Here is a 23434-nt window from a genome sequence, read left to right as displayed (position 1 = left end):
GGATCTGCTGGAGCCTATCCCAGCTCTCTTTGGGTGAAAGGCAGGGGTACACCCTGGACAGGTCACCAGTCCATCACAGGGCCACATAGAGACAAACAACCTCACACACTCACACTCACTCCTATGGTCAATTTAGAGTCACCAATCAACCTGACATACATGTTTTTGGACTGTGGGAGGACACTGGAGTACCTGGAGAAAACCCACGCAAAGCACAGGGAGAACATGCAAACTCCACACAGAAAGGCCCCTGCTGGGTTTCAAATCAGGAACCTTCTTGCAGTGTTAACCACTGATTCAGATATATATATATACGTTAAAAATATACATATATATTTTAAAATGATACAGTAGGTTTTTTTAAACAGCTCAGTCTTTGATTTAATGGTCAAATGTATTGAGTTAATCTAAATCTGCAATAGAAATTATAATTTGAGTTTTGTGAGTTTGACTTTGATCCAGGGTCCACTGTGACATTAAGCATGATACCGACAACTTCAACAAAATTAAAGGGTACATTACACAGAGGATGAGCACTAATTCTAAAAATCTTAGTCAACTAGGGCAAGCTAATTTGTGAGTTTCAAAGACGTGCTTATGACAAAACTTTAAACAAAATCATTAAAATGAATTAACCTGTGTTGACAGTTGCACTACTACAAGCACCTCCACTACTACTAATAATGCTACACATATTTTTCCTTTATTGATTCATCTGCCAACAACTTTCTTTATTAACAATTTAGCCCATGAAATGTTAACATCTAAAGTGAAAAATGGAAAAAAGCTAAAGCTAAAAAGTGAAAACAAAGTCACAATGTCTTCCAGCCCTGCTGATGTCACCAAATGATATTTAACACAATATGAATGGTTCTGTGAAACGCTTCACATGAACTCAGAACCTACCTGTTGTCTTTGTTGAACACCACGTCCATGGACTCCCTCTCTGATTCCTTCACAATCTTCTGTCTGTAAACGAAGAAACTCTCGCCTCAACGTCCACTCACCAGGAACATTCACAATGGAACTGAGAAAGAGGGAGAAAAACTGTGTGATACATCATGAAAATGAGCATTGTAATACAAATACCTAAGGCTCACCCTAATCCAGAGACGGTAGCAGTGCTATCAGTCCTATGAGACTCTGATAATACAGTTGTTAATAATTGACATCTTTTTTCTGTATATTGAAATCTATAAAATTTAATGTGGTTCAGACTTTTTTTCTATGCAACCTCTCATGACCTCCCATTTTTTTTACATTGACAGTTTGAACAAATATTCCAGACTCGTATAAATATAAATAGGCTTTTACCTGGGTTCTCCTTCCTCCTCCGTCACCTCGTTGTCCTCTTCTTCACTACCACTGTATTCATACCCTGGACCCTCTGAGAGAAATACAGAGAGAAGGAAATAAAAACAGAAAACATTTGTGGGTTATTATTACGTTAATTAGAATTTAAAGATACATTATACTGTAAAAAACCATCCAATTGTAAAAATATTTCTACAGCTATATCAGCATAGCAAAGCATCAGCATCTAAACATATGAACTTGTAACTGTAGACAACCACCAGCTGCAGAGCATTTGTGGAATGGGGGCCACTTCACTCTAGTGCCCATGTTAACACTGGCTGCATAACTGTACATGATTGCTAGCAAATTTTCTACTGTGCAATTATGCATTCATTGTCAGAAACTAGGTACAGTTATGGATGGTTTTTTGGAGTGAACACTTGTTGTGCAAGCACTGGTGTAGAGTAAAGTGTCCCCCGTTTTCTGAAGCAGCCACTGTTCCTCCAAGCCTGCCATCTTGTTTCTTCATCGTCTGCTGCCAGTAGCAATTTTGTCATTATGAAAGCTACACAAAAATATAATGTGGGCAAACTTGGGCAAGAGAGTAAATGAGAGTCTTGTTTAGTGGAAAGCGTATGGGACAGTGTTGTCACACATGGCTATAGAACAGCAATGCTGAATTATCTCAATCCGGACCCAAAGCATACACTAAACAGTTTCTCTATTTTCTATGTGCTCACATCCTAACACATGCTAACACATGCACAGCATGATTGGCAGTCACACAGCTGGACATAATGTCTTAGTAAAACTGTTTTTGAAATCTATATTTTTTTTTTTGCTTAGTTACTATTTGAACAGTCCTCTTTAATCTGATGATGGATGTCTTCAATTGGTGTGCATGGAAAAAGACTTTAATTTGCATTTTTGACTGTAGTTCTCTATATACATTCTCCATACCACTTAGTCCAATTCAGGGCTGCAGTGGGCTGGAGCCAATCTCAACTGATATTGGGTGAGAGGCTGTGTACACCCTGGACAAATCACTATGACTGACACACAAAGACAGACAACTACTCCTCACATTCACATCTACAGGCAAGTTAGAGTCACCAATTGTCCTAAACCCAAACTCCTTGTGTTTGGAATATGGGACTACCTGAGAAAACCCATACATACAGTTGAAACCAAAAGTTTCCATACACTGTATAAAAAGACATAACCCGAACGGGCCTAAAACTGACGCTTCCAAAGCCATGACTTCATCATCTGGGCTTTCCCAAATAGTTTAAAGGCATAGTAACCTTAGTGTATGTAAACTTTTGACTTTGAAGAAAGTAATACAAAAATCTCTAATAAATTCTCTCACACATTATTTTGACATTTAGCAAATAGAAATTATTTTGGGAAGCCGAACGGGCCTAAAACTGAAAGGGTTTTGTATGATTTAATATCAGACAGTAAGAAAAAAAAAAGTTATATGTCTTTTTATACAGTGTATGTAAACTTTTGGTTTCAACTGTACACAGAATAGGATCTGAATCTGGGACCTTCTTGGTTTCAGGCGACAGTGTACCAGGTGACATGTTGGGGCTAGGCAACATAGCATAACATTTGGCCAACATATGCAGTAAAAGTAGCTTGCCCTAACTTGAAAAATGATTTGACATGTCGCATGTTGTTATTAACACAGTGAAAGGTAACATAATACAGGTGTGTCTGTGCAAACCAGAAAGAGGAAATCCCTGTGGTTGTGATGTCATGTTTGAACATTGTGGCTCTTGTTATGTCTTATTGGGCCAAAGCTGCAGCAGGAGAGTGCCTTTATAGGGTTAGTGCCTACTTTTACTGACTAAGAATTGGTCATTCTCCTTTCTTTGGAGTGATTCATCTTCCACAGCATAGACAATCTGCCTAAATTGCAATCTTGGGTATGATGAAAATGATACATCCTTTTTGCATCATGTCGAAAACACAGATTTCTTTTCTTCCTTCAGCTGTGACTTTATCCCACATGCACTGAGACTATCAGTGTTTCATTATTCTAGAGGGACATGGGAGGGGGACATACACACATCACATGCACATACAAAAAAAACCAATGCAGTATGCAGAGTCTACCAGTCATTAGTATGTTTTTATACGCTAACTCAAGATTAGAACCAGATGTCCATTCTGTTTCCTCCTTCCTTCCCCTCAGCTTTTCTCTTAGTTTCTCTCTGGTCTGTCTCACCTCCTTACCCTGTCTTTCAAAAATGAAAATTAATAAACCTAAAAGAACAGTACATGTAATTCTTACATTGCATGAGAACAGAAGAGCAAAACCTAAATATCTTGTTTTCTCCTCTCCTCCCTTTTTCCTCGGTTTAACTACACTTTATAGCATCACACATTCAGCTCATTCAGAATAGTATCAATCTTTACAACATATTCCTAATATGTCTTGTTTTTTTGTCTATTTTCCCATTTTTTCTTTCTGTCTCAGTTTTATAAAACATTGTCCTAAGCGAACACAGTAGAAAAGTCAGCTGTGTACAGCCTTTTGGCCCAACCAAATATTCTCCCTTTTTCACTCTCATTGTTTTTGTCTTGCCATCTCACTGTTGCTCTTCCTCATTTATTTCTTCTTTCATAAATAAATAACTGAAAATGGCATAACTTGTATAATTCAAATTTAAAAGCTTTACTGCTGTCTAGTCAGCATTAATGTATTGACAATAATTAATATAACTTATATATAACTTTAGTGAGGTATATAAATGCATATATAGACACACATCTGAAAACAATAAAAACAAAAAAACAGAGCTTTATTCTTTTGAACTTTCTTGTTTTTTAAGTAAAGCAACTGCTCTGCCATCAGTGCAGTCAGTGCACTGGTAATTGTTATTCCAACCATGACTGGGCAAAAACCAGATGATATGCTGAATTTGTGAAACAGGGGGAAAACCATTTTGAAACATTCCTGTGAAGTGGTTTATTTGTAAAATTTCCTAAACTTTTATCTGTTACTCAAATTCCCTCTCTGGGAATAATTTCTTTAATTCTAATAATGTGGGATAGAGGTGATGACCTCAGTCTTGAAACAACCTGGGTGTTACGTCACAACAGGTTTTTGGCACCTTCTCATTCTTTAGTGTGTTTGTGTGTATGTGTCTATATTAGGGATGGGAATATTGACCGATTTGTACCGATGCAAGGACTTGTGCGAGCATGACGCGAGTGCGTCGCTAGAGCTGCTGTGAACTAGATACAATCTGAGATGAAATCTGGATGCATCAGTTCATGTGTCAATGCATCGGTAAAAAAAATTATCAATGTAATTATTAGGGGTTGCATCATATAAACCTCTACATGCATTTTTTTTTAAAGTTACAGTGGTGTGAAAAAGTGTTGGCCCCTTCCTGATTTCTTATTTTTTTGCATGTTTGTCACATTTTAATGTTTCAGATTATCAAACAAATTTAAATATTAGTCAAAGATAACAAGTAATCATATCATGCAATTTTTAAATGAAGGTCTTTATTATTAAGGGAAAACAAAATCCCAAACTACATGGCCATGTGTGAAAAAGTCCCCCCCCCCTCCCCTCTAGCCACACCCAGGCCTGATTACTGCCACACCTGTTCGCAATCAAGAAATCACTTAAATAGAACCTGCCTGACAAAGTGAAGTAGACCAAAAGATCCTCAAAAGCTAGACATCATGCCAAAGAAATTCAAAAACAAATGAGAAAGAAAGTAATTGAGATCTATCAGTCTGGAAAAGGTTATAAAGCCATTTCTAAAGCTTTGGGACTGCAGCGAACCACAGTGAGAGTTATTATCTACAAATGGCGAAAACATGGAACAGTGGAGAACCTTCCCAGGAGTGGCCGGCTGACCAAAATTACCCCAAGAGCACAGCGACAACTCATCCACTGGCCTCACTTGCCTCAGTTAAGGTCACTGTTCATGACTGCACCATAAGAAAGAGACTGGGCAAAAATGGTCTGCGTGGCAGAGTTCTAAGACGAAAACCGTTGCTGAGCAAAAAGAACAGAAAGGCTCGTCTCAGTTTTGCCAGAAAAAATCTTGATAATCCCCAAGACTTTTGGGAAAATACTCTGTGGACTGACGAGACAAAAGTTGAACTTTTTGGAAGGTGTGCGTCCCATTACGTCTGGCGTAACAGTAACACCGCATTTCAGAAAAAGAGCATCATAACAACAGTTAAATATGGTGGTGGTAGTGTGATCGTCTGGGGCCGTTTGAAGTAAACCTAATGAATCTAATGAAGCAAGTCTTCAGGACCTGGAAGATTCACTGTGATATATGGAACCATGAATTCTGCTGTCTACCAAAAATTTCTGAAGGAGAATGTCCGGCCATCTGTTTGTGACCTCAAGCTGAAGCAAACTTGGGTTCTGCAGCAGGACAATGATCCAAAACACACCACAAAGTCCACCTCTGAATGGCTGAAGAAAAACAAAATGAAGACCTTTGAGTGGCCTAGTCAAAGTCCTGACCTGAATCCAATTGAGATGCTGTGTCATGACCTTAAAAAGGTGGTTGATGCTCGAAAACCCTCCAATGTGGCTGAATTACAACAATTCTGCAAAGATGAGTGGGCCAAAATTCCTCCACAGACTCATTGCAAGTTATCGCAAACGCTTGATTCCAGTTGTTGCTGCTAAGGGTGTCAGTTGAACCAAACCATGTTGAATCATTGTGCATGGGAATTGGGAGTGAATCATATCATATCAAATCGGTAGTTACTGCATTAGTATCTTTAATGCATTGGATTGTTGGCAGCATATTGAGATACACATCAGAGCAGAGATGCACATCTCTAGTCTATATCTTTAATTGTGTCTACTGTGTTGAAAGAATATGCTCATTTTCTGTGTGTGTGCTTCCCTGTGTTGAGTTTTAATCCAATCACTGCTAGGTCACACAGAAAATACGAGATAGAAATGAAAATCATGCTTTCAGTACACAGTACTAACTTTTTAATTAGATTGTTATCCTATATACATACACTGAATCACTGTAACTCATTTAAGTGAGTCAGTTCTGCTGCTTCTGAACACAGGAAAAAAAACGGGAAAAAAAACAAAGAAAAACAAAAAAACAATTCAGGGTTTGGCCCAAACTCATTCATTCAACTTTTAATAGCACACTGCATTTAATCCTCAGTGTACATCTCATTCCATCCAGCCATTTTCCATCAATCTTTTTGTTAAACCCCTTCACACATCCTTATTTACTGGTACTTTCTCCTTACCTTTCTCTCTCTTCTTTCTGGTCCTGTCTAGGTGATCTCTCAGCATGATGCGAACTTGTCTCTCATTAACCAGGTCTTTAATGAAAGCGTGTCTCAGCAGAGTGTCGGTGGTAGGTCGATGCAGGTGGTTCTTGACTAGACAGCTATCAACGAATGACAAGAAGCGCTTCGACCTATGAAAGAAACAAAATGCCGACAGTGAAAGTGGAGGGAGGAATAAAAATTTGATGTTGTTAAAAATCTACACTACAAAAATTTCTGGATATCTCCTGAATGTGCCTTTAACTCAACTGTAAAATTTTAAGCCATTAAACATAGTTTGGTAACATTAATTCTTTAAATACACACATTAATTCCAGTGTTTCAGAAGCGCTACTGTAATACCCACCATAATTTAAAGCTACAGTCTGCATTGTACTCACTCACTCAACGGGTTTTGCAAGATGCAATCTGTAAAGAACTCTTTGGTTAAAGGGCTTGCTAAAAGAGCTATATAAATAAACTTGAGTTGACAAGTGGAAATGGCTTTACTGAAGAGCAATTTCACACATATAACTGACAAAGGCTTACTGTATCTGTACTACTTGGAAAAACAGACTGATGCAATTTTGTTGAGTCTGACATGTTACCTTGAGTAATGCATTTTTCATACAGTGGTAAAAAATGTTAAAATGCATATCAAAGTAATATTTAAAGCTATTCACTTCAGTCAACATGCAGTTAAAATCAGAAGAAAAGAGAAAAACTTTCGAACAATGAAATGAAACAGACCATTTTACAAACCAGCAGATTCATTTAAATCATTGACAGCCACTATGGCCTGTCACACATATTTGTTTAAACTCACCTAGAGTATGCAAGCTAGTAATCACTTCTTTAAGTTTTATCAAGGAAAATCCTGGTGAAAATGTTGAGTTGAAGTTTTACTTAGGTAATATCTATTCAGAGAAATGCTCCTAACATTTAAGAAGTATGTTGTTTGTGTTCTGTACATGCACAAAACATGTTGCTGTTTCGTTTTGATGCCTTGAGTAGGTCCAGAGGTAAAAGGACTGTTGGAGCTATTAAAAGCTGTCCTATGAGCTAGTACGTCTAAACACATTAATAGTGAATGAAAGGTGGCATAAGTACACCCACAAATTCAATCTGAAAACTTCTTTCATGGAAGAGAAAGAAGCAGAGAAAGGGGAAGGTTAATAAAAATCATGCATCATAATATAGTGATAACTCCTGACATTAAAAATGGCTTTTTATTTTAAAGAGAGGTGTACATGTTTTATACTTTTTTTAAATTTCATCTTAATGTGTAGACATAACTGTGACTTTGACCTTTCAGTTTCCTCTTGTGTTGGGATATCGTTTGTCTAAATTTCAGATGTGTGAAACCCACAACAAAGATCACTTTCAAGCCATGTTTTCAGAAGAGAAAACCTAAACACTGCCTTCTCCGTCCTGTTGTCAGCATGTGTGTGTTTGTGCAAGAGTGTGTTCACAGGCTTACCATTTCTTTGATTTAAGCTTGGGTGGAGGGTTTCGTGGAATTAAAAACAATGCTCTCATTGGATGCATGTCACACAGAGCTATGAACAGAGACAGTGTGTGAAAATGGGAGAGGGTCACGGTGACATACAGAAAGCAAGAGAGAGAGGGAAGTGAACACGAGGGTGCAGAAACAGTGAAAAACATTAAAACTGAAACTTGTGGTGAAATATGCACTATGAATGGTAGACAGAAAAATAAACAGCTGAGCCTATCGGTTAAGAATGTGTGCATGTGTATTTCTAACTCACGAGGGGCTCCTTCAGCCATCTCTAAAGCAGTGATGCCTAAGGACCAGAGGTCACTCTGAGAATGAAAGAAATGGGAAAAGGTTAAGAATCCTGTAAGCTTTGGATGGCCTCTTTACATACAATCAGTAAATCATTTTGTGCATAGTGTGAGAGTATGCATCTAGGAATTACAGAAACACTTCCCAAGACTTCCATCCAAACTTTTGGCCTTTTACAGAAAAGTCACTGGATTCCCCTCAGTGAGGTACTATCTTTCAAATGTCATTGTTCAGATTTCCAGAAAGCATACATAGGTGAACTTCCTTTCAAGAAATTTTCGTGAATGAAGATAAATATTAGCTTGGAAGACATTCTGTCAGTTATAACACTCAGCTAAGAATAATGATGAAAACTTGGCTGTTAAATATATGGTGATGTGGACTTGCATTCAGTACATTCAAGAAGTATTGGAAAGATGGACTGAAACCTCAGGAGTCTAGCTAGATGGAAATGTCTCTGCTTTTCCAAGCCACATTAATAATCTTAAATCCTCTGATGTTCAGCTACATCAGTAAGTGGCCTGTGTTGCCGATATAGCATCTGTCCCCCTACTATAATTGCAGCTGCAGCTCCACTTAAATCAGTCTTCATTCTCCCAGTCTCATTTAAGTGACAAGAAGAAAATGGATCCAGTGAATTAAACAAATAGGATCATACAGATGCCAAAACATGCTGATCAGCTCAACCACTGAATGATTTGGGTTCGTGAAAGCATCAGTCTGTGTGGGTGAGGCTGTGAATACAATTCAACTTTTGTTGTAAAGATAAGAAAGACACTTGAAATGAAAAGTATACAGTAAACGAGGCGTGAGATCAATTCATCCCAATCTCTGCTGTCTTCATTGTTTGTCGTACAGGGTTGATTAGCTTTTTCTTTTTGCATCAGAAAAGATCAGATATCATCTGCATTAATTGATCCTAAACAACAAGATCTTTTACTACTACTCAATATTTCAAATGCTCTTTATTGCTGAATGCCATACTTTTATATTCATGAAAACCATGAAGTCACCCAAACTGAAAACTAACCCTAGTGTCATGGTATGTTTTACAACAACTCCTAAAGTGACAAAAAAAAAAATCCTTGAAGTTGGCCAGAAACAAGACTATTTCTGTATCATTTAGTACCCTGTAGTCATATGTGGCCTCAGGGTTCTCATCACAAGCAATGACCTCCGGAGCCATCCAGTAGGGAGTACCAATGAAGGTGTTCCTTCGACCAATGGTCCTGTCCAGCTGAGCCGACACTCCAAAGTCAACTGGAACATGAACATACAGGACAAATTCACATCTCAAACTACGACAATCTCTGCTTCTTTATGAGGTGTTTTGGTGGTTGTGTGATTTATTTATGTAGGCATGACTGAGTCATTGTTCTGCAGCTTCGCCTGAAGGCATAAGCATGTGTCTGAGAAACAACAGCGCATGTGTCCATGTGTCATACCCAGTTTGACTTCAGCATTCTCTGTGAGCAAAACATTCTGTCCCTTAATGTCTCTGTGAATCACATGATGGGAGTGAAGATGGGAAAGACCCTGGAAGACAAAAATACACAGACATAAACACACAAGAGTCAGATGATCACTGTGAATCGTTGCAAACCTTCCTTAAAAGAGTGACATTTATGTATACCTTTTTAAGGAATATTAGAAGATAGAAATAGGATAGAAAGTAGTAGATAGAAAGGTGGGGTTTATTTCAAGCTTTTTGAACTGCTTTTCCTTTCCAAGATGATTCTAAATAATCTTTCTTTAGGTGGCAGTGACCTCATTGCACAGACTGCCAATTGGTGATGCAGTCTGAATGCGTGCGTGCGTGTGTGTGTGTGTTTGTAGTCTTGCTTCTTCAAAGGAGGTTAAATAAACAGGAAGTGAGTCTTATTTTGGACAATGATTTCACCATGCTATTCTGATGGTCTGTGTGTGTAGGTTGCAATTCTGAACCAGTGGGGAGACAGAGAGGTTGACAGCAGCACAGAAAACACTGGCGACAATCCAGAGCCCTCTCTCTCATGTTTTTTTAACTAATAAAAGAAATCATCTGTTATCTAATAACATCAACATTAATGAAAGATATATTAGCAGTGAGTAGATAAAAGCAGATATGCCGTATGTGTAGGTCTGATAGTTGAGCCACAAACACAAGCACCAATGTAGACAGCAGTACAAACATCCTGGAGTCTTTCCCAGGACCGTGATATCTCATAATGATAACCATAACATCTTACAGACATGTGTTTTAAAGCCTTTTCAAAAATAAATTGATTATTCTCTCTGAGTCACACTGGGTAAAACATGAGAGACACTGATTAGCTGCTTCTCTTTGATACTTTGGCAGAGAATCGCACACAACGACAGCATCATGTTTCTTTTACAACAGCAGCAGGTCATAGTCAAATTACTACTTCCATTTTCACCAGAGCTCAAAAGGCACTTTGCAGTAACACCACCACAGGAAGAAGTTCACTTGTGATTCTTTATGTATCTTAGGTAACACTAGGTACATGTTTTCATTTCATATACACTCACACTTTAAGTTGTATAGTGAGAGGGGCAATTTTAAATACAAGGTTTATTTTCTACAGGCAACATTATGCTGTCTGGAGCATTTCCAGGGTTTGTGTGTAAACTTTCAGTTCTCAGCTTAAATTATTTCAATTTTCTATTGTGGCTCCCATGCCCTTGCCGCCAGCTCTCCTGTACCTTCTGCCGGCTCTCCAGTCCGTATCACCGGCTCCCTTGTCTCTGTTGCCAGTCCTCCAGTCACTGATGCTGGTGTCTGAGTCACCTCAGCCTATAACACAGGCAGAGGGTCGTGCCACTTGGCAAGAGCTGAAGACTCAGGGTCGACAGTCAGTCTGCTCGTGGGACGTCGTCCAGGCCGCTGCTAGCGAAACTCCTGCAGCCTGATGATGATGGCAGAATTGGAGGGGGCTGTCCTTATCTCAAAGCCCTCAGCCTAAGTCCCCAAGCACTTAGCCAGAGCTTCAAGTCCACAACCATACCGCCCAAGTCCACAGTCTGAGCTCCCAAGACTCCCCTAAGTTCACAGCCTGAGCTCCCAAAACTCCCCTAAGTCCACAGCCTGAGCTCCCAAGTCAGCCATGTCCACAGTCCGAGCCCGAGCCTCCAGTCCCGCAGCCTCGGTGCTGGCAACACTGCCACTACCAGAAGAGGCCATCTTTGTCTTCATTCTGCCAGTCTGAATCTCCAGCACTCCTGCCAGGTCCACCTGAGTCCCAAGCTCCTGGACCCCAGTGTGTTGACGAAGGCGTCCCCGCTGAGGATCCATCCCTGCTTCCTGGACATCAGTGTGCCAACAATGGCATCCCTGCTTCCTGGACCTCAGTGTGCCGACAATGGCGTCCCCACCGAGGTTCCATCCCAGCCTTCCGGACCTCGGTGTGCCGACGAAGGCATCTCCTCTGAGGTTCCCTCCCAGATTCTCAGACCCATTCCCAGACCTATCCCCAGTTTTATGTTTTAATTACCATGATAAGTTACACCTAAGTTCTATTAGCCTTTTTGGTTCCGTGTCTATACTTACCTGCCTGGTTCCTTTGTTCCCCACCGGATTATTGAGTTTGTTGGGTTGAGAGAGTTTGCTATGTTGCCTTGTTGACTGTTTGCCACAATTTTTGAGTTACTGGATTTCCTGAGTGTTCTTGTCATGCGCCACGTTACTGTGCCTGTTCCTGTCCATGCCTGCCTAAGTTTTTTCCTTGATTGGCGTTTTCAATAAACCTTCATTGTATGCAACCTTGGGCCCTGTAAAAATCTACTACTACTACAAAACATAACAGATTGATAATGAACAATTTCAAATTGATGTCATAAAAAAAAATATTATTTATTACAGACAAGACGAAACAAATATTTTTTAGCACTAAGCCAATATTACCTCATCACTAAATTTATATTTGAATACTCACCCTCAGCACCTCTCGGCAGATGTAAGCTATCCAGTCCTCTTTCAGACAATTTCCCTTGGTCTTCTTTACCAGGTCTGTAACTGAACCAGCTCCACAGTACTCCATCACCAACTAGATAGAAATAAGGTCAAATATCATTCAGACACAGAAGTGGTACCCAAAATAACTAGAAATGTCATAATCTTATACAGTTTAAAGTCAGGGGCAGAAGCTATTTAATAATGATAGAAAGATGGTTACTAACCCATAGTTGGTGGTCCTGTCCAGCAGGACTTTTCTTAATAAAAGCTCCATAATAAGTAGCAATGTTCCTGTGGTGGGAATAACTCTTCAACATGTTGATCTCTAGCTTTATCTCCTCTTCTTCCTCCTAAACGTGCGTAAAAATTAAACACCATGCTTATTCATAAGATAGGAGATTGGCCTGCATTTAAACAAGCTATTAAATGGTGTTTATTGTGCAGTGTTTGGTGAGATGTCTCTCTGTTGGGGAAGCTCTCCAGTTTTGCTTTTTTCCTCAGTTACCTTAAATACACTACACTATTGAGCACATAAACTATAACTAAAGAGTGGCAAACAGAATACTATCACGGACACTTCTGCTTTCCAACCAACTTTCCTGCTATTTTTTCCTTCTAGAAATACGTTCTAAAACTATAGATCAGATAACGTTTAAAGCTGCTTCTATAATTAGCCATATTTGGATGTGGCTGTTAATCAGAAAAGAGGAAACTGTGTTTCTTCCAGTCACTGACCCCATTAAAATGTCCACAAGACAGGAGGGGAGAAAATGACAAGGCAGCGTTTGAACTTTCACCTCTATCTGAAACACAAAGCCTCCTGTCTGCGTCTGCATCTGCGTCTGCATCTGCAATGTGTGTGTGTGTGTGTGTGTGTGTGTGTGTGTGAGAGAGAAAAAAGTAATCGCCAAGCATTTCCTGCTGAAGAGCTTGACACAGAAAACCCAGAGTCTCATCAACAGCAAAAAAAAAAGCAGTATCCAGTTCTGTAATAAGTGAGTGTGTGACAAAGTAGAAAGAAAGTTTGACCAGCTTGTGATTGTTTTTTCTGACATCTTCAATTTGCTTACTTTGTTTAGCATCTGTCCAAAATCTTTCACTTTCTCACAGAAAGCAAACCTGATGCTTGGGGAATCTGGGCAAAGTTTGAGTCTAGATTTCTGAGTCTAGCAATGAGCACAGACTATGAGACTGTACAAAGCACAGCAGTGCTTTGAGCTGAATACTTACACCAGTGTGCTAACCTGCTCATACTGACAGAGTTATCACACTGATGCTTGTCATGTTTGCTATTTTAGTTTATGTTGTCACCATAAACAAAATGGTCAAACACTGCTTTGCTGCATTACAGCCTGGCATGCCTCAGAACCTGCTGCACCATGCTCTTATTAGCCCACAATGAACACCATGCTGCTGCCCTGTTCAATAAAGCCTAAATGGCTTTCTACAGTCAGAGCTGTTAAAGGTCAGTAATGCATAACTTACCTGAAATTCAAAATAGACCTTCAGAGTTTTTTCATCCTTATATATTTCATGTAACAAAAATTATCCAACACTCTGGCTTTAAATGTTTATGTGAACAGAAATTTAATACTAAAGAAAATTTGCCTGGAATCTTATAAAAACTACTTCTGGGTCAAAACTGAAATATTGGTGGGTGTCAAATAACTCGGAAAAAGCAGCTTTCATGGAATTTCATTTTGTCAGGCAAAAAGTATATTAGGGTAGATTTATGTTTGATCATCACTGCGTGTCAATGCTTTGGGGAGGGAGTTACTGTAAATGAGCCTGTCAAATGGATTGTACAAGTTCCATCACTTTAATTACCCACATGAAGGGAGCGAGAATTGAACTGGGAAAGGACAGAAGAGAGGCACACTGCACAACCAGTCATTTAGTCTAATGAGTTATAAAACCTTTCACAAGCTCAAAGATTGCAAGTGCATTCACTTGTTTCCAAGGCCAATTGTTCAAAACCTGACTGGGGTAATGTCACCTGAAAGAGAAAAGCTACAATACAACAAAAAGAAAACAAGGGAAGGTTTCAAACAAATATGTGCCTTAAATTGGTGCCTTAAAACTATCCAGTCTATGGTGCCTACAGTTTCTCTTTTTCTCTCATCACTTTTTTAGTTAAATCAGAATCAACACCAATGCTAAGTGTTTTTAAACACACCAATATTGAAGCAGTAAAACATAAAACAATCGTTTTTATCTTTGCTATTGACAATTCTCACTTCTGATGATCCAGAAGGTGTGGATTAACTTTAAAATAACTATAATGCACGTGTTTAACAAATGAATACATTGGTATTAAACTCGCAGTAAACAGTAACAATCAGGCGTAGCTAAAATAGCTAGGATTGTGTACAACAAATGAAATGAAATAAGTAACCAGCTAGATTTGCATCATTCTGGAAGTCCAGGTCCAATAGCAGCAGGTGGAAAGAGATGATATTCTTAGCTATAGAGATGCTGGCAGTCTGTAGGTAGTACTGCTGCAGGAGAAGGGAGGGAGGAAATGTGAGCAAAATGTAAAAAAAAGAAAGACCACGTGCCAAGTTCACAGGTAAAGATAAAGAGTTACAGGACCACCTCTGTGTCTGTATTTGTCTGTGACAGAACCAGAGTAAACAAGTGCAGCAGAACACAGCACATCTGTAGCTCAAGTGAGTTTAAGATTTAAGAGCACCAGTGAAGTTCTGTGTGTGTCACTTAATCCTATTTAAAAACTATTGGTTCAGCCTTAGAAATAAACCCCTCCTTGTTAAGCTACTGTAGGTTGCCAGCAATACAGCTGGCAGGAATTCTGAGCTATTGGTACTATATTTTATGATTAACACAATAAAGCGTGATCAAAATAGTAATATAAGCAAAAAATATATATAAATAAAAACAGTTGCTTTAATGAGCCTTTTATGAACAAGTGGGCAGGGTATAAAGTAATGACATCCTACAGATTTTATGTTCCATGATCATAATGTGGTGGAGGTTAGGAGCTACCTGGCATGAGGCATAATCGATTGACAGTATCCCTGCTTTAAACCCCTATAACTTTCTGAAACACAACAAGTCACTTGTCCACTGATTTTCAAAAGAATGCACCCAATAACTTCAGTGATGGACCTTTAATCAGCTGTCTTAATGACACTGATAATCAAAATGTTAAAAGATATCAACAGCACGTGCCTTCATGACACAAAAATCTTCAGCAGAAACAAAAAATAAAATTTTAGTTTGACGTCAAATTAACATTTAAATCTTTGGTAAACTTACATTAACAAGGATCTGTGGGCATCCCAGATGGGAACGACCTACACCAGATTGCTGTGATATTCTCAAGTGTGCTGTATGTCATGTATAACACACGTTGACAGCATTATTATTTATTTCTAGTAGTGCTGAAATGAATTATACTTGATGTTTTACATCAATATTAATCAAATATAACAGGCAGAAAAGATCTGAACAATCTAAGAGTAGTGGTAGACAAATAAATGTAATGTGTGATTTAATGTGATGCATTTTTACCTCTGTGACTTCCATGACTTTAATAGCTGCCAGTTGGCCTGTCTTGACATGGCGACCCTGGTGGGACACATGAAGAATGAGTTAGGATAACACATATTAAACCCTAAACACACCACAATTTTTTTTTTTTTTTTTTTTACAAACTTACACCATTTTTAATGCTGACACTAAAAAAAAAAAACATTTCTCAAATCTAAAGTGCAGATGTGTAGAAAATAGGCAGGATGGAAAGGTACTGTATGCATTTATCTCCAGATTATCTACGATATAATCAAAAAACAATTGCAATGTTTTTTTATATTATTTTACATTTTTTTGCGTGACTGCTTGGATTTTCGATACAGTTATGTCTATGTACTTTCATTTTCTCACGAGAAGCACGGTCACAAAGAACAAGACAGCACGCAAAATGAGAAAGAGACAGAGCATGCCAGCACAGAGAGCCAGAGCTGTAAAGTGCAGTCAGGTGAAAAGGGGAAAATTGAAAACCTTGTCATGAATCAGAAAACTGACAAGATACTAGAGTTGCTACTCTATAAGTCTTTAAGCTGTGATGTATGACAGAACTGAGTGTCTGTGTGTGTGTGTTTGAAAACAGACCACAAGGCATGACAAATCCCATTATACTCAGCTGAAGTTCACGCATCGACACAGAAGCTGTGACAAAATGGTAACATTTGCCTGTTTATATTTTTCTCTGCAACTAAATGCATGCTGTATCACTTTCCAGACCTGTTACTCACAGGACTGATTTCTATGGTAAGCCATGGATGATAGCAGGGTGTTGAAATCTTTGAGTGTAAACTCAGTATTTCCCCATCAGAGAAAGGTTTAGTAGTTTCAGAAAGTCAGCCCTGATTTTTTAAATGGTTTAAATTAAAGGCGTTTTGGCTTTTTCAACAATTTTTTCTTCTGGAGCATGAACAATAATCATAACACTGTTATGGTAGGATATCTGGGGAAAGAACAGGCATAATGATAGAATGAAGTAAATATGTAAGCGAGGCGCCATTTACACAGTGGGAACTTTTCTAGAGTATATACGTGCTTTGCTGGAAACTTGTCAACAATCACTTTTGCTCACTCATGTTATAGTGATCAAGGGACAAAACACAGTATATAAAAGTAATTATTATCTTGGGTTTGAAAGACTGTAAATGCAGTGCTTAACCTATAAGTCTACACCCAGAAGACAGTTCAAGTCTTAAAATGGACATGAAGATTCATGTGATTACAGACAAAGACCTTAGCTGTTTGGATATTTAATATTTAGTCTAACAATTTCCTGATTGTTTGCATCTTACACAGTCACAATGAACTGCTAGAGGTTTTGCAGATTTTCTTAGAAAGTTTTCAAACGTATGAAATTTTGCATATACATTTGACATTTTTACAAAATAATGAAAAATACAAACAGAATTTCATTAGAAACAAGAAATCTTTCATTGAAAGATGAGGGTTACACATTTAGAGCAACTGCCATGAAACTGAAAATGTCATAAAACGTCAATTTTAATATTATTATTATTTATATAGCACATTTACAACAGCTCTTGCTGCCCAAAGTGCTGGACAAAAAAAGGATATGCATGTATATACATACATATACATTTACACGCATAAGCCAACATATACACACATACATATGCATACATAAATACAATAAAACATAAAAGAGCATATGAAATATTAAGACCTAGTTCCTTCAGCTAAAAGTCAAGCATAGCTTGCATTAAAAAACAGTGTAAAAAGTTCAACCTGGATTTAAAAAGATCAATTGTCAGAAAATGTCAGTAGGGGAAGTTCACAGGGCCCTTGCTAGTCATTAAAAGCTGTGACCAACACTGACCTGTCATGTATTGGGAGGTGAAAACACAATTCTTTAATGTGTTACCCCAACAGTCAAACATGAGGATCCATGAAAGAAGATCTCCATGAAGTCCAGGGAGTACTCACCCAGAAAAGCTATCTTTCCATTTTGCAGCATTATGCTATATCTTCAGCAAGTCGACTGATTGACCCAAAGTTTTGTCCTGCAGTAAAAGCAGCCAGCCCAAAACAGCCCAAAACACAAATCCAGTTTGTGCACAATTTAATTAGAAAGAGAAGGTGCTAGGCTCATCATCATATAGCCTCCTCAGACACCCAACCTCACTTAGAACTTCTTCAAACTGGATTGCAGGGTTTGAAGCATGCAGCCAACAAATGCACAGCAGCTCTGACAATGTCTGCAGACACCTGGGAAAAGATCCCAGCAAGATATCTGGAAAAACTCACAGCGACAATATTCAGAGTTTGCAAAGCTGTAAGTAAAAACAAAGGTGGATATTTTCATAAATCAAAGATTTAATCACTATAACATTAAAATTCATGTTGTTTTGTCTTGTTATCCTAAAAAAATATGTTTTTTCAGGCATGTTCACACTTTTGAAGTGTAGTGTCATTTAATTTTAGTTTTGAATGCCTTCCATGTTGTCTACTTTTTTTTTTTTTTCCAGAAAAAAAACATTTTACGTTGTCCTCACCACATTCCCGTATATGGTAACGTGATTGGTATCCAGTGCATTGTGGGGGGAACGTCAATGGAACATGAGTGGACTGTCTGGCTATTTAACTTAATTTTTTTGTCATAAAACTACAGCAGCGCAGTTAGCTGAAGTAACATTGGCATTTGCAGAAGTAAGAAAACCTCATTCAAAATCTTAACATTTGTAGCTAATTTCCAGCCTTGAAACAACCTTACCCAACACCTCGATAACCTGATTTTGTGTATTTAATATCTGTTTTTAGCAGCCTTTAATGGACTATTTCCCATAAGGCCCAAAACTATGAAGATTAACTTCTTTCCCTGTGGTCAAAAGGTCATCGTTTACCTTTGCAAGACATACAAAAATTTCAGTTTATAATAGCACTGCTGGAGTGGACACATACTATACGTCTGCTGCATGACACGTCATTTGCTCAGAAAAACTGATGGGAAAAAAATGCTAAATGAGAAGTTACACAAGCTAATGTGACATCATGACTTGCTATAATATACTAATCAAATTCTTCTAACACTAGCTAAAGATTTCAGGTGGTTCAGATGATACTAACACAATTGGCTAGCTAATCAATGTGGTCAGTAGAGGACAGTAACAATTCACCTCGAGCATTAAAAACATTGCTGTGTTGTGCAACTACTTTTTCTTGGCCTCTTATTTCTGAAGAGGCAGGATGCCGTCACTCTTAAGTGTTGTATAAAACTCTGATATGTATATGTGACACTTGTGGACATGTGTAACAACTTATATTGCTATTGCAGATGAGACACACCATATAACTAGTCTCCTTCTGAATAAAGGTGTAATCATTTTAGCCTGTAGTATTGAAGGGTAACAACCTGTAGAATGCAGATGTCTCACAATAATTTTCAATGAAAATGCTACAGACCTGCTAACTGTGAAACACAATCCTTCTCAGACAACAATCGAGCTGATATTCTTCTGATATACTGTATAGTACACTTTTATATTAACTGTAAGATGTACTGTGTCAGGTTCACTGCCCACTTTGTTCACTCTGGCCTTGAGTCTGTCCCCTAGCCAGGGACATAATTACAAAGAACTGTGGCAAAAAAGCAGTCACTGGCCTAACTGTAATAAATACGGAACTGGCCTTCCTGTCCCTTCAGATGCAATTGTGTCTGCTGACTGTGCTGCCACCACAACTTACAAATGTGAAATATTTTACTCTCAACTGGGCTACTTATGAACAATCTGCAGCACACACATATACACAGGGGCTCAAGGGCTCCCCGCTCTGCACCAGCTCATGTACACACACATTAGAAAGCTGCAGAGTGCTAGACAGACACACCAAACTCCAAGCCTCATGGGGGGCTGCTTTCCCTTCTCTAGTTTTCATCTGTCTCTCTCCCTCTTCCTTCCTCCTGTCCCATCTGTCTTGCTGCCTTTCACCTCTGCCTTCCTTCCTCTGCCTTTACACACTCTCTCACTTTCCTCTCTCTCTTTTTTTCTTTTGTCTCTCTCACTCCCTTTCTGACTTCGAACAAGCAAAAATGCAGCAACTATGTTGGAGGATGTTTCCTATCCCTCTCTCTTCTGCTTTCTCTCAGCTCAACCCTTCACCCACCACTGCGTTTTTCTGGAACAAAGATTTATTTCAAGATAAGACTTTTTTATTTAAAATTTCCAAATTTCAAATACTGCGTGATGTTGTTATAAGTATGCTTGGCACAATTGAGCCATCTTTCATCTTAATATAAAGAAGCAAGTCAAAATTTTTAACTGAAAGAAACCCTCTTAAGTTAGCTATTTCAAACTGAAACCCCTCCAGCTACTTTTGCTGTGCAGCAGAAGCTGAAGTGCTGAGTTTGGTTGCTACACACCTTAGTAGTTGGTAAAACTCAATATTTGGACATTTTATCAGAAGATCCGTTAGCACCACTCAGATATAAATGGCAAGTGGGTAACAAAAAGGGAAGTGACAGTGGTGAACCAAGAAAGAAAGGGGGAAGTGTAAGTGATTCACTCTGGAAACTGAATTGCAGCCAGCTGTTTGATGGCTGGGTATAGTCCTTGAGGCCCTGATGTTTCAACATGGTGTCACCAAGGTGCAGACCAGTCAAATATGGATTTAAATTTGGATGGTACTGACTTTACAAATAAAATAAATGATAAATGAGGATCTGCTGGAGCCTATCCCAGCTCTCTTTGGGTGAAAGGCAGGGGTCCACCCTGGACAGGTCACCAGTCCATCACAGGGCCACATAGAGACAAACAACCTCACACACTCACACTCACTCCTATGGTCAATTTAGAGTCACCAATCAACCTGACATACATGGTTTTGGACTGTGGTAGGAAACCGGAGTACCTGGAGAAAACCCACGCAAGCACAGGGAGAACATGCAAACTCCACACAGAAAGGCCCCTGATGGGGTGTGCCTAGCTTGTACCATCATACTCAAACATACACTTGAGGCTGTAATTGGTGCCAAAGGTGTGTCAATAAAATATTGAGCAAAGGATGTGAATACTTATGTACGTGTGATTTTTTTTTAATTTTCTATTTGCAAAGATTTCAAACAAACTTCTTTTAAGTTGTCATTGTGGAGTATTTGTAGAATACTCAGTGACTACTTTTCAGCCTTTAAATAGTCTGACTAAATCCACAATTCAAAAGCAATGTCTGATTTTTATTAGTTAATTCTCAGTAAATTTTAATTTATTGTTCCTTTAGTCAGTTTCACGTTATTTCAATGGCCATTGTGGGTTTTTCTTTCTTTAATGGAAGGGTACCAACAATTTTGTCCACATGTGTAACTTCCAGTACAGACTATCAGAAGGAGTCAGATTCACTAGCCTTATTTTCTTATTTTCTAGCTAACAAATCAGTAGCCAACATTTACATTTACAGTGAGCTGTAATTCTTCCTCAATGCTGAAATATTTTTCAATTATATGGTTTGAATTATAGGACCATCTGTTCTGGCCATTATCAATGGCAGCCTGTCCTCAGGTGTAGTTCCTAATATGTTTAAACATGCAATAGTGCAACCATTGATCAAAAAACCCAGCCTGGACCCTATGGTGCTATCTAGCTTTAGACCTAGCTCCAAGCTTCCATTTCTGTCAAAGTTTTGGAGAAAATTGTGTACACTCAACTGAAAACTTTTTTAGATGAAAACGATGTGCTTGAAGTTTTTCAGTCTGGTTTCAAGACTTCTCATAGCACAGAATCTGCATTACTGAGGGTTTTGAATGACATCCTTCTGGCTATAGATTCAGGGGACTATATGATTCTAGTTCTTCTAGACCTAACAGCGGCGTTCGACACAATAGACCATAATATTTTAATATCTCGTCTGGAGCACTGTGTAGGCACTCATGGAATTGCCTTGGAGTGGTTCAAATCGTATCTGGCTCAGAGAACTTTTTGTGTTAGGCTAAATGATTTTTGTTCCTCCAATGCTACACTGTCATGTGGGGTTCCGCAGGGCTCCATAATTGGGCCTTTGCTATTTTCTCTGTATCTCCTGCCTCTTGGCTCCATTCTTAGAAAGCATAAAATTGCTTTCCATTGTTATGCAGATGACACTCAGGTTTATGTGCCCCTAAAACGCAAGGATGCCTACTCCATACAAACTCTGGTTGTTTGCCTAGAAGAAGTGAAAGCCTGGATGGCGGTTAACTTTTTAAATTTTAATGAAAATAAGACGGAGGTAATAATTTTTGGTCCGGGTGGTACCAGTGGGTCTTTTCCTGTGGACTTGGGCCCTCTGGCACAATTTGGAAAGCCTGTTGTCACAAACCTGGGTTTTAGGTTAGATAACGATCTTAGACTGGACAGTCAGATCGGTGCAGTGGTGAAATCCAGTTTCTTTCAGCTGAGACGTTTAGCGAAGATAAAAAACATTCTATCAAGAGATCTCTTCACAACTTTAATTCATGCTTTCATTACAACTCGGTTGGACTATTGTAACTCTCTATATGTTGGTGTTAGTCAGTCCACATTGTCTCATCTACAGCTGGTGCAAAATGCTGCTGCACGCCTTTTAACTGGCACACGAAAGAAAGAGCACATTATCCCTGTGTTATCCTCACTGCACTGGCTGCCTGTTCATTTTAGAGTTCATTTTAAGATTCTTTTATTTGTTTTTAAGTCTTTAAATGGACTTGCCCCACCCTACCTCGCTGAGCTACTACACTTGCACTCTCCTTCCCAGCCGCTCAGATCGGCTGGGCAGCTGCTTCTGGAGGTGCCGAGGACACAGCGGAAGCTCAGGGGGGATAGGGCTTTTTCCGTTGCAGCTCCTAAACTCTGCAATTCATTGCCATTTCACATCAGACAGGCCTCTTCACTGCCCACTTTTAAATCTGCTCTCAAGACCCACCTATTCTCCTTGGCTTTTGATCCGGCATGAGTTGTTGTTTATATTCATGTTTAGTTGTGGCTATATGTTTTAATTTATTTAATTATTTATTAACTATTTTAATTATTATTAATATTGATTAATTATTATTAATATTAATTATTTTTAGTATTTCAATTCTTGTTATGGTATTTTATTCTAGTTGGATTTTTCTTATGTTCAGCACTTTGGTCGGTGGTTGCTGTATGTAAAGTGCTTTATAAATAAAGTTGACTTGACTTGACCAATATAGAGTGTTGCAAACACTGGCTGAACAAATCTCAGTAATGTGTAAGGTTTCTGGCCTTAATTTGCTTTACTTGACAGCACAGAGTCTGCAGTGTAACTAGGGCACATGTGCACATTGCAGTAACGATGCTGAAACAATACATTGTGCAGCCCTTTTCAGGTCCTGGAGCCATTTGGATGAATGGGTCTGTCTTCCCCAGACCTGTTAGCTCTCCACATGACTCTGTATCTCTTCTAAGCCGTCTTGGCATGTCAGAAAACCCTGTTGCTCGAAGGCTGGTAGAGTGAATTAAAATCAAAGTGAGCATAACAGAGGTCACTTTCCCCTGACAAAGGGATTTGACTGACAGGATATCAGACTATGAACTGGCAATTAGTGGATTAAAAGAAAAAATCTG

At 38.8% G+C, this 23434-nt stretch overlaps 1 protein-coding gene across 7 annotated transcripts in view; it reads right to left on the bottom strand.

Moving 5' to 3' along the window:
* LOC113144301 (mitogen-activated protein kinase kinase kinase kinase 4) overlaps window positions 1-23434 on the bottom strand; it is a 60231-nt gene that overhangs the window by 32592 nt on the left and 4205 nt on the right. For 6 of the 7 annotated variants that reach the window (XM_026330236.1, XM_026330238.2, XM_026330233.2 and 3 more), the window contains exons 3-12: window positions 15873-15929; window positions 12566-12691; window positions 12322-12432; window positions 9835-9925; window positions 9519-9649; window positions 8352-8406; window positions 8063-8141; window positions 6562-6734; window positions 1315-1387; window positions 907-1027 (exon numbers count right to left, since the gene is read on the bottom strand). In XM_026330236.1, the coding sequence (XP_026186021.1) occupies window positions 907-1027; window positions 1315-1387; window positions 6562-6734; window positions 8063-8141; window positions 8352-8406; window positions 9519-9649; window positions 9835-9925; window positions 12322-12432; window positions 12566-12691; window positions 15873-15929 (1017 nt within the window). Of the gene's footprint in view, window positions 1-906; window positions 1028-1314; window positions 1388-6561; window positions 6735-7407; window positions 7460-8062; window positions 8142-8351; window positions 8407-9518; window positions 9650-9834; window positions 9926-12321; window positions 12433-12565; window positions 12692-15872; window positions 15930-23434 lie in introns of those variants that run through there. The other variant, XM_026330239.2, reaches the window with a different exon arrangement.

This window comes from Mastacembelus armatus, chromosome 10, assembly GCF_900324485.2.
Source record: "Mastacembelus armatus chromosome 10, fMasArm1.2, whole genome shotgun sequence".
Classification (NCBI taxonomy): domain Eukaryota; kingdom Metazoa; phylum Chordata; class Actinopteri; order Synbranchiformes; family Mastacembelidae; genus Mastacembelus; species Mastacembelus armatus.
The sequence above is the reverse complement of the archived record's forward strand: the minus strand, read 5'-3'. Positions and strand labels throughout refer to the sequence as shown.